The sequence below is a fragment of the Anopheles bellator genome, chromosome 2 (assembly GCF_943735745.2).
Source record: "Anopheles bellator chromosome 2, idAnoBellAS_SP24_06.2, whole genome shotgun sequence".
Taxonomy (NCBI): Eukaryota; Metazoa; Arthropoda; class Insecta; order Diptera; family Culicidae; genus Anopheles; species Anopheles bellator.
The window spans coordinates 52,481,151-52,493,046 of NC_071286.1; the positions used below are offsets into that span (position 1 = coordinate 52,481,151).

At 44.4% G+C, this 11,896-nt stretch overlaps 1 protein-coding gene and 1 non-coding gene across 2 annotated transcripts; both read right to left on the reverse strand.

Moving 5' to 3' along the window:
* Window positions 1–1,525: 1,525 nt before the first annotated feature.
* Trnag-gcc (transfer RNA glycine (anticodon GCC)) lies at window positions 1,526–1,596 on the reverse strand. The gene has a single exon. It is a non-coding gene; the product is annotated as a tRNA-Gly (tRNA).
* A 491-nt stretch (window positions 1,597–2,087) lies between these two features.
* Window positions 2,088–2,642, reverse strand: LOC131207698 (cell adhesion molecule 2-like). The gene is made up of 2 exons (XM_058200325.1): window positions 2,469–2,642; window positions 2,088–2,312 (listed from the first exon to the last, which is right to left on the reverse strand). Exons 1-2 carry the CDS (start codon window positions 2,640–2,642, stop codon window positions 2,088–2,090), a joined length of 399 nt encoding a protein of 132 aa, XP_058056308.1.
* Window positions 2,643–11,896: the final 9,254 nt, after the last annotated feature.

The following is an 11,896-nucleotide window of genomic DNA, read 5'->3' on the forward strand; positions in this document are numbered from 1 at the left end:
TAATAGCTCTCGTATTCAACAGTGTGAACGTGAGACAGTTGCCACATCATTTTCATTGCTCAGTTTGATAGTGGTCTCTCTATCTTGTCGGTATTTTAATATCAGCTCAGATCTGTTTGCGTGCCTCAGGAGAGGATAACCCAACTTATCGCAAACAGCTGGTTCCCCGATTTCGTGCCAACCGTTAACCGTGCACATCAAATCGGTCCATTCCGGTCCGTCCGGTTGGCTTCTCGAGCACCTTGCTTCGGAAGTCCTGCATGAAGCACATAAAAATCTCCATAAAACTTTGTCCCCTCATTTGCCCAGCGCCATTTACATCTTTGCCCAGCTGGAATCCAACAGCTCGGGCGAAAGTGTTTAAATTTTCATTGTAACCGTTCACATTTGCGTAACATTTGCCCCTTGGTGGGTAGGAAAACTGTAGAGAATTCGAAGAAAGGGGAAAGCATTGACACGCACCTCGACGCGCAAACCATAAGAAACCTTACCGCGGCGCCGTAGTTTGTGGGCCAAGCGGGTTTGGCTGCCGTTTTGGAAGCAGTCGGAATTTCTTTACGCATTGCCAATGGCTGCAAGTGGTGTGGCCCCACTGCCACATTGCTGCAGCACTATTTCATGAAACGGTTGCCAGCTCAGCTCACCCACCAGGCGCGCCACTATGTAAATAAACCATTAATTGTGCGTGGTTTGGTGGCGTGGGGTGCGACAACTGGTGCGGGGGACCGGCCTCTCTGGGGTTTCGTTACTCCGGGCATCGAATGTCACGAAACGTGATTTTCACCTGCCTGCGAAGTCCTTCGGGCCGGTGAATGTTGTCTTGAAAGTCGAACTTCAAACGCCGGCTTCGCAGTTGCTTGAGACGGTTGGCAGTTTTCGTGTCGAAAGACAATCGGGCGCTGTGGGCCCCAGAGAAACTCGCAGTTGCTAGGTGGTGGTCACGGGAGTAGAGCGTTTGGTTCGTAAGCTGAGAGGAATACCAAGGATGGAAGTCCTGCGGAATCCGAAATGAAGTCTTGATGAGCTCGCGCGAACAGCGACTTTTTGACGTAATGGAGCCAAGAGAACGGTGGAGCGACACCATTAAAAGAACGCCAATCGGCTGTGGGTGTGTCCTTATTTGGTTCCCAGACCGATTTGTGGTTGTGGCGGCGGAAAGCGAAGTCTGCAGCCCCGTGTACCGAAAAAAGCAGCGAATACAGGGATGTGTCCCAAATGGGTTCAACTAGAGATAGGAAAATACTAGATATAGGGACAATTTATAATTGAGACATCATTGACCTACAAAATGATTGATTAGTTGTTGCAATTGCTTAAATATGTTTTGGTGTGCAGTTCATAATAAAAAAATTGGAGCAATCGAAGACTCTTCGATAAGCCCCATCGTTGCACACGGCTTTGGTTGCGTTGAGTTGGTCTGTAGGTGTTTAAACAACGTTTTTTAATGTCACAAAAATAAAAAATATCAATTATGCATACAGCTACCACGTAAAAATAGATGTTTATGAAATAAAAGAATCAAATGTGCATCGGCCGGGAATCGAACCCGGGCCGCCCGCGTGGCAGGCGAGCATTCTACCACTGAACCACCGATGCTTCTTGACAAGCCAACTCTATACGCAGACCAGCCGGAAACGCCATTTCTTCAATACACAGCTCAATTAGGGATATTTTGGGTTGATTTCTTTTAATGCAGATTTAAATATAAATACGGCTCGGTTCGTTCTTCTAAGATTAAAAAATAGATTGAAGATGTGGCTTCGGACGGGTGCTTTATTATCCATCCCCGCGAATACTTTCTCTGGGTTTATACTTATTTTTTCCAACGCAAGTTTATCATTGTCTTAAGTCAAAAACGTTCGAAGGTAAGTCAAGCAAACAACATCCCATCACCGATTTCCATTAATAGGAACCAACTGTATTTTATGGAATCGGTGAGAGTTTTCCTTATCGTTGAATTTACAATCACTTCTGACTTGATAACCGTTCAATTTGTAGTAGCAATGTTTTGCGTATTGTTGTTCCTGTAGAAGATCGGTTGGCTCTACAACTGATTCCCAACCATTGCTAACACATGGCAGAGCTTCTTACTTTCTCGGCTTACCGACAACATTGAGGTATCCCATCTGGCTCTTCATTGGGTCCGTGTTGATCTGGCACATGTACCATCCCTTGTCCGACTCCCGGATGTCCTTTATGCGCAGCTGCCAGATCCGCTGCTCGGTATGTGTGATCGCGATCCGTTCGCTCTTGGTGATCACGAGGGTTTCGATCGTTAAGATGGTTTGCGTGTCGACCCTGAGCCAGGCGACCTTCACGAAAAAAGAAACGATTATTAAAGATCATAACAGTTTCCGCCAAACATTTCATTTTCTTTCTGTGAAGCTCCCATCAGAATCGAAAGCACCACCCCGACTTCCATTGCGGCGGAAACGAATAATTGAAACCGGAAAATGGTGGCCAATTACCTTGTATTTGTATAAGTCGTGCACCGTACACGTCATCACTCCTTCGCGGCCAACCGGCACGGTCACGTTGGCTATCGGTGCGCTGAATTTCGGATCGACTGCCATGCATTCGCGGCATATCAGGATATCCGGTTCCGGTCCACGGTAGTCAGGGGGTTCGTGTATGTGTGCCATAAGTGGTGTGGAGAAAAAGAGAAGAAAAGTTTACAGTCAATTAAGTTATTCTCCAGGGAGATGTAAGCCGTACGCCGCCACAACTACTCTGCAATCGAATAAATCTTCGGTAAATGCAACACGATTATGTGACTGTTTACGTAAACTTTCATTACAAAGTCGACCGCCAACGAGCAGCGCGCCAGGAAGTAGTTTCATTTCGATTGTTTACGCGCCGAGGAGCAAAAGTTTTCCCTTTCCTGGCGGCGGTCAGCCGCCGGTTGCATGTGACGACGACAATCACTCGGCGAACGAGGTGGCCTGCGAACGGTGCATTTATCACCATCCCTGCATTAGCAGGGTTCGAGTGCATTACACAGTGCCAGGATAACCAGGATAAGGAGCGCGAGTGGTTTCCCGGGGGACGTGAAATCCATCGAAACTCAATAACATATGTGCCCCCCTCCCGACAACTAGTTGCCTAAGTAGGTAGAACACAAAATGGCACCGCAACTTCTTGCTCTTTGGCGAACCCCCGGCACATGTGGGAAAAGTTGTGGGCAAAACTTTGGCCAGCGATGGCGGACCGTCGATGGCCACCGGAACACCGTTTTCTTCGATCGATGTGAGCTCCGCGGTATTGATTTATAATTGCTGACGAGGGTTCTGTGGGTCAACCCGGTTTGGCAACTTCCGGGCCAAGCTTAAGTACCGGTGGTTGAATGGGTAATTTGCTAATTTAGCTCGGGGGAGGGTTTTTCTTGCGGTGCAAGCCAAACTATGCGTTGAGAGTAATCGGTTATGGATTGAAGTGGATTCATACAAGCAGTGCAATTAGCCGTAAAGTTGTTGCATCCACTATTGCGCGAGAAGTCTCTAGTTCGGTTGTTTACCGAACTGATGAGTTAACGGAATAAAGTTAACAGCGTGTCAAACTTTTAATAAAATCTACGTCTGATTTCTATAGTGTTTTAAACGTACAGTATTTGAACGTTGTAATAATCGACAAAATCAATGCACAAAAAAGGTATATGCCTTACTTTAGATTCATTATCAATAATATATTATTAGGAGTATGCGTAGAAATTTATCGTTTTTTTTTACCAAATTGAATCGTTTATTGTTCAAAACTCTTAACAAACTAGTCAATCGAAGTAGTGTCCGTCGCTAGCCACTACTTTTTGCCATCTTTCTGGCAATTGTCGGATTCCACCGCGGAAGAATGCCTTATCTTTTAAGGCGATCCACTGATCAATCCAATTTTTACAATCTTCATACGAAGTGAAGCGTTCCTCAGCTAATGCATGTGCCATTGACCTGAAAAGATGGTAATCCGAAGGAGCCAGATCCGGGGAATACGGCGGGTGGGGTAGGACCTCCCATTTCAGCGTTTCAAGGTATGTCTTTACTGGTTGCGCGACATGCGGCCGAGCATTGTCGTGCTGCAGAATGATCGTGTTATGCCTTTGGCCATATTCTGGCCGTTTCTCCTTCAATGCTCGGTTCAAACGCATTAGTTGGAGTCGGTAGCGGTCTCCGGTAATTGTTTCATTTGGCTTCAGCAGCTCATAATAAATTACGCCACGCTGGTCCCACCAAATGCAGAGCAGAAGCTTGGATCCATGGAAGTTCCGCTTGGCCGTCGATGTTGTCGCATGACCCGTGTATCCAAAGGATTTTTTGCGCTTGGGATTATCATAATGAACCCACTTTTCATCGCCAGTAACTACTCGATGCAAAAAACCTTTGCGGGTGTGTCGTTGGAGCAGTTGTTCACTCATGCACAAACGGCGTTCCACATCCCTTGGCTTCAACTCGTAAGGCAGCCAGTTTCCCAGCTTTTGGACCATTCCCAACGCTTTCAAACGTCTGGAAATTGTTGTTTGGTCCACTCCACATGCATCTGCAAGCTGTTGTTGTGTTTGGCACGGGTCATCTTCCAGCAATGCTTCCAACTCTTCATCTGCGAACGTCTTCGCTGGTCCCGGGTGCTCCTTGTCCTCAGTGCAAAAATCACCACTTTTGAAGCGCCGAAACCAATTACGACAAGTGGCTTCGCATATAACAGCATCGCCATAAGCCTCCTGAAGCAACCGGCATGCTTCGGCTGCAGTTTTCTTCAGATGGAAGTGATACAACAACACTTCCCGCAAATGACGCTTTGTTGGCTCGAATTCGCACATGGTTTCGTGTTAATAACAATCTCACAATGGAAAAATTGACAAATGTGACGATGCAGATTTGTTGACAGATGCCTAAGCTTGACATTTGACAGTTATTTGATGACATTTGTGCCTTCTATCCAACAGTAGCGCCCCCTATATGTAAACGATAAATTTCAACGCATACACCTAATATTTGTACGCTTAACCTTATATTTATTATCAATAACATATTATAATATTATACTTTGTATTACTATTACACCTCTACTTCGTGAAGTTGAGTTCGTGAAGTTTCATTTCAATTTCGTTTTCGTTTACAAGACATTTAGTATCGGCGTGTCAAACGATTTTTTTTAGCATGGGAAAAATCAAGTATCATGCAGTGATTCCATACTTATTATTTTGTAGGGTTTAAAAACAAAAGAATTTCATGAACAATTGATTAAAGTATATAAGGACTCTTCGCCTTCAATTAGTACAGTGAAAGAGGGGTTGCTAAAGTTAAATGTGTTCGTTTAAGCCTTGAAGACACTTTACGTCAAGTACGTCCAAAAAGAGGAACAACACGGGAAACCGTAGAAAATATACAGGATGTCATATTGGAAAACCGTCGAGTGACTAAAATAGATTTAAGCCCTAAGCATCTTATTGGGCTGTGAAAGCAATATTTTGACGGAAGTATTCGATTTCAGAAAGCTATGTGCACAATGGATGCCGCATTCGCTAAACATGGAACAAAACGGCATTCGAACGCAACTTTTTCGGCAACAATTACAGTTCTTTCGGAAAGATAAAATGGATTTTGTGCGTAAACTCATGACTATGAACAAGACATGGGTCTTTCACCATGATCCTAAGTCAAAACAAGAGGCTAAGGAGTGGTGTGAACCTGGCTCCAAAACGAGTTCGTGTCCAGAAATTTGCCAAGAAGGATTTAGCATGAGTATTTAAGGGATGCGAAAGGAATTTTGGTGGTGGAATAATTGTAAACTGGTGAAACAATACAATATTACTGCAACCAACACAAGGAGAAAATTCGTGAAAAAAGATCCGATGTGCAGAAGAAAAACATCCTCTTTCATTTGGATAACGCAGCGTGTTATAAGAACATTTTGACGATGGCAAAAATCCATGAATTAAAGTTCAATTTGTTGGAGCGCGTTACTAAATTTAACCCCAAACTATTTTCAACTGTTTCCAGACTTGAAAAATTACTTACTTGAAAAGTATTTTCCTTGAAAAGATGAGTTCATAAAAGTTGTGGAAGCGTATTTTGCAGCTCTCCCAGATTTTTACTTCACGGATGGAATTCATTAAATGGAATGTCATTGGAACAAGTGCGTTGGTGTTCAGGGAGACCATACTGATTAATAAAGTGTATTTCAAAGTATAAAATTGTGTTTTTCAATCGAAGGTCAAAACTTATATAATAACTCAGTAAGTCTGCCTTTTAACAGATGTGGCTTTAAAATAAAAACGAAACGATTACAAAACAGAACATCTTTTTGTATCAGGCCAGAGTAGCGAATATTTGTAATCAATAGAACCTTTGAGCCACTAACACTGATCAGCAAAATAACACAAGACTAGGCGCATTAATGAAAGTTGATAATTCATTCCAAGATAAATGATTAATTTATTCTTCTTGTCACGCTTCAACTGCCGAGCGGTCAGCATAGGCCAGGGTCTGGTTGGACTTGAAGCAGATTAGTCTATTATTTTGTATATATTGAAATATCTGTCACCAAATAAGTAGAAGTAGAGGGAAGTAGAAAACCTTAGACGCCACTGTAGCAGGCATCTGGTACGATGTTAGTATGTTATGATTTGTTAATCAATAAATTTAAGCCACACTGAAATGAAAAACATAACCTTATCCGCCCATTAAGGGCGTGCTTTTCGTTGTTGTTCGGCCTCCTTCGAATAATAAGCTAATTGAATGCGCAAAAGTGGCACCAATTGTTGGTTGAAGAAATCCCACCCTCGAGCAAATATCCTCAATCTTTTCCTAAAATCCTTCCCTTTTTTTCTCGCCGGCGGTTCGCCGCCCAAATGCTACCGGACATCGGGTGCAACCATTGTCACGTCATCGATCCCTCGGTCCCCGTTTAATCCGCTCCGCTCCGGTTGATAAGAAACTTTTCAGACTTTTCACCTCGCAGCGCTCGTCAACGGAAATTTTCCTTTCATTTCCACACCGCAAAGAAGGCACCAGAGACAAACACTCGACAGTAGTTACGAATCGCTGTGACCAAAAAAGAGTACATTCCAACCGATCCTTTGTACGCGGCCCACCCAAGGAACTGTATCCCAGGAGGGGCCCGCACTTTTTGTTGGAAAATCGCAGTCAAACAGCCGGCGGTTTCCATTGTTCTGTGCGTGCTACTTTTGTGCAGTTTGCCGTCAGCCGGCTATCTTCCGGTTTTGTCCGCGCCAAACGGTTCATTTGGGGGTTTCGGGGTCGCGCGCTGCCGTGGCTCGTAAAAAACTGTTTCTTATGCCAATTCTTTAGGGCCAATCTTTAGGGGTTGAGTGGCACCGACTTCCGAAGACCGCTCCGAAGACGGCCGGCAGAGATGAAAAGTGAAAGTGAACCGAAGCAAGGCTCGCCAGTCAGTCATGGTGCGGTGTGGAGCATTAACTGCTTTTGGTTTGATAATTTATCGTCACCTCACCAGCTTCGGGGTGGTTGTGGGTGAGAAAATGGGAAAATTATTGATAGACTTTCTCCCTGACTAACGATGCATAATTGTGCTTGTGGAGCTGTTTGCTTTGGCGTTAGAGTTGGATTTCCTTCCCCCGTTCCGAATGTGGCCAGGCCGCCGCTTGAGTGGTCCTTCGGTCGAACCGGAGGGTGGGGCCCCGGAATGGGCGCAATTAGAATAATAAATTAGTAATGACATAATTTGTATTTGATTTCGCTTTTATTTGTCCTCGCGTCGCGTTTGTTGGCACGAGGACACGGATACTTGTCCGGCCCAGGGTTCCGAGGATAATTGTCTTGAGGTTTGCGCTTTCGATGGCGCTACCATGTCCCGGAACTGGCCGGAAGTGTTGGCGAAGCGAAAGGGAAGGGAAACGAAAGTTCCCAAAACTAGCTGGACACTAGCTTCGGCGGCGGCGGCGTCGGGGCCCAAACAGTAAGGTCAACAGCTTTCGGTGTAAATATTTTTATTGCATGCCACGGGCAGATTTAACACCCATTTTCTTGTGGCGTCAGGCAGGACTTACCGCCTCTCTCCGCCCCGGGGTCGTTATTCCGTTTGCTTAAAGAAACACGGAAAGCAATGGCTCCCGTTTTTCGGTGGGTGGGAAAATTACTCATTTCCCAGCCATAAGTCAGTTTCGCTTTCGGACCGCTCCGGTTTCGTGTGCCTCTTTTTTTACGGCCGCCCGCCCGGCGAGGAAAATGGTTTGTTTGTTTATTTGTGTTTTCCGCCGTTTGTGTGGCGCCCGGCGGTGTGGCTTTAGGTTGATTCCCACCGCGTCTACACTTGTCTAACAAATTGCCCAAATGGCCGTCAGAATTGGCACGGCCCCCCCCCGGGGTGCGGCCCCGGACTGTCAGTCAGCAGTTAAACACTCTGCCGCAGCATATTTTCGCAAAGGGGCGCACGTTAATGAGCTGAACCCCGTTCGGCATTCCGTCCCCGGGTGTTGCAAAAGCGTCGCATAAAAAAGTCCTCACCCGGGTTCGCGGTGATCCTTCCGAATGCCCTGTTAACCGCCGTGACGTCGTTTGGAAGTTTAAAGTTCAAGTGGACGGGACAGCGCTCGGGAAAGTTATGCTTGTGTGTGGAAGAAACCTACGGCCACGGTGCAGCAAAAGTCGACACGATCTGTCCGTGGCGATATTCGCGGTGCCCAGTTTATGTGGTGTTTACGTCACATTAGACCTCATCATCGACTTCCTGCCCAGCACGAAACCGTCCGAAGTGAAGCGGGGCGCGAAGAAGTTGCCAGGTCCACTTCCACTTCGACCACAACATCGACAGCGGCCCTCGGCACGCAGCGTTCGGTACACGGAGGTCGTGGTACAGGAAGGAAAACTTCATCCATCGTTCCCTTTATTTACGGCTGCAGTTCCGGTGTCGGGTGGCGCGGGGTTCCGTAGATCCGGCACACTTACACACTCTCAGCCGGTCCTGGTGGGGGCCAAGTTTCCAACGTCCCGGTGCATGCAAAACTCCCGGTGACCGTTTCTCCGTCATTTCGCCGGCAACGAAAGTCGCCGCCGTTGACGTTGGCCCGACGTCCTGGTGACGTCGAAGGGGTAGCAAACAAAAAAAAACCAACCCCCAGGAGAACTCCAAAACCAATCCGGAACGGTTTGGGTGTTTTTTGTTTTGGCGATGCATGGAACAGATTGAGAAGTACGGGCGAAGACACACGGCGCGGAGAAAAAAGAAAACCCGTTAGCCGCCGGTGCCGGTGCCGGTGGAAAATCAATTGCAAATTCCCATAATCACGCCTAATTTAGAAATAATAATACCTTCCCGCCGTTAATCATTGCGCCCAGACGGCGGTCCGGATCGGTCCTGAAGAAGGACCCGTCCCGGGTCGCCCGGTCGGGGTCGGGGCAGAAAGCGGACAGCGGACATCCGGACACATGCCGTGGAACCGGAACTGAGTCACGGGCCAAGTCAAGTGGCGTCAGTTGACCACACGTTGGGTTTCATGTTGGTTATGCTTTTCCAAAACAGTTCCACCGCGAAGGGGCCCGATTAGGAGTTATGAGTTTTCTTCTGTCGGACGGTTCCTTTTAAATGGCGCCGGAGTTTTCTCGGTTTACAAGCGATTTTGAAATAAAACTCAACACAAAAGATTTGAAACCGGAAGAACCGGAACTGTTGGGGCGCTTCAGTTGAACTCGTTAACAATCAATCCGTTGGGATGCCTCATTCTTACGTTACACACGGGTGACGACTATATTAGATTGTAAGTGGTTAAGGAAAATGCCGAAAGCGGTTTATTCATAATTGGAACATTTAAAACTACACTAAATTATTGGCCGAAGAGCATTCAACGAAGACATTAAGGAAGCTTGATTGGAAGCATACCGTGTTCTTGACGGTATGCCAAAAAATACTCCAAACGTATTATACAAAATTAAACTTGGTACTTTTCACAGATTTACACGATACTTGATTTCGGCGTGAGAATTTGAAGACGAATTGTATGTGATGATATTTTACTGATGATTCAGCCGTGGCCAATAATATATTTTATTGCTTCTTTCAAAATCCAATTAATTTTGTTCAAATACTAGGGTGTTCAGTAAGTTCATATTGTCGGTAAGACAGTTTTTTTTATATTGGTACACTCTTCATATGAACGTATGTGAAGTTTCATTTCAATCGGTCACTTAAATTTTTTTACAAGCTATTAAGTATCGAAGCGTCACAGTCTCTTTTACAACGGAAAAAATAAATGAATGAATTTTTATTTTTGAAAGCTTTGAAAGTAAAAGAAAATTTTGAACGAATGTGGAAAGTGTGTAAGGGCTCTTCACCTTTAATTAGTACATTAAAAGAGGGGAAGGGTGAGCCTTCAAGAAGATCCACGCCAAAACGTCAAAACCCGCAAAACTGGGGGGCTACATGAGGTGTTCCGTAATGTTTTTGACATTAACGATGAATGCCAAACTGCTGCGGCGCTGTCAAAACGTTTACGCCTCGCGCGAGCCGTAAACCCGAGCGTAATTATTTTTTTCATACGCTTTGCTTACAAACAGAGAATAATTTATGTTTTTATTTGCTGGTATAGCAACAAAATCGGAAAAAACAGAAAAAAATATTCAGAAATCAATTAATTTCCCTTCTATTTCTATTTTCTTGGACCAAAAACACGAACGTAAACACGTTTGACATTTCGTTTTTAATTTTTTGCTGCCACACGAAGCGTAAACGTTTTGACATTACTAGGGGGCTACACGAAGCGTGAAAACTAGCGTAAAATTAATTTGTAATATCAAAACGTTTACGCTTCGTGTGGCAGCAAAAATATAAAAACGAAACGTGAAACGTGTTTACGTTCGTGTTTTTGGTCCAAGAAAATAGAAATAGAAGAGAAATTAATTGATTTCTGAATTTTTTTATCTGTTTTTTCGATTTTGTTGCTATACCAGCAAATAAAAACATAAATTATTCTCTGTTTGTAAGCAAAGCGTATGAAAAAAATAATTACGCTCGGGTTTACGCCTCGCGCGAGCCGTAAACGTTTTGACAGCGCCGCAGCAGTTTGGCATTAATCGTTAATGTCAAAATCATTACGTTACGCTTGATGTAGCCCCACAGTTACAAATTAATTTTACGCTAGTTTTCACGCTTCGTGTAGCCGCCTAGAAAGAGACACAACATATCGTAGAAAAAATACAGGATACCGTATTGGAAAATCGTCGGATCACTGAACGAATTTTAGTACAAGGCCTACGCATCTCATTGTGCAGTATAATCAATATTTTGACTGAAATTTTGGGTTCCAGAAAAGTGTTTGCAAAATGGTTTGCGTTTTCTTATCAAATGATGACGTTATAGCAGCTGCGGAAGCGTATTTTGAAGTTCTTCCAGATTGTCTCTTCAGTGATGGAATTTATAAAATGGGCTCTCCTTGGAACAAGTGTATTGATGTTCAGCAAGGCCATACTGAATAATAAAGTGTATTTCAAACAACAAAAATATGTTTTCCTATCGACCATACGAACTTATTGAACAGCCTAGTATTCACGCCACATTCAAGGACCAGAACGCCACCGCTATCATCATCCCAAAATAATACGCTAATCAGCATTCAGCACATTTTAAAATTTACCTTGACATACGTTATTACTTATTTAAAGCAATAGACAGATATGAAAAAATATAGCAAGCCATATCTCATATTGATAAAAAATTGAAAAAAAGTTGCAAAAATAGATTAAAGTACCAGACTCGATCACCAGACTTGCGTGGAAACAATAACAATAATATTATCAGGCGTCTCAGGTGAGCATGACCTAAATTGCTGATAGGAAAGGTTGTTTGTGTATGAACCGCGATTCCACGAAATGGTGCAATAATGAAATTGAAATTTCGCCAAAGGGTTATCTGCTCGGTTTTGGGCCCCTCAGTT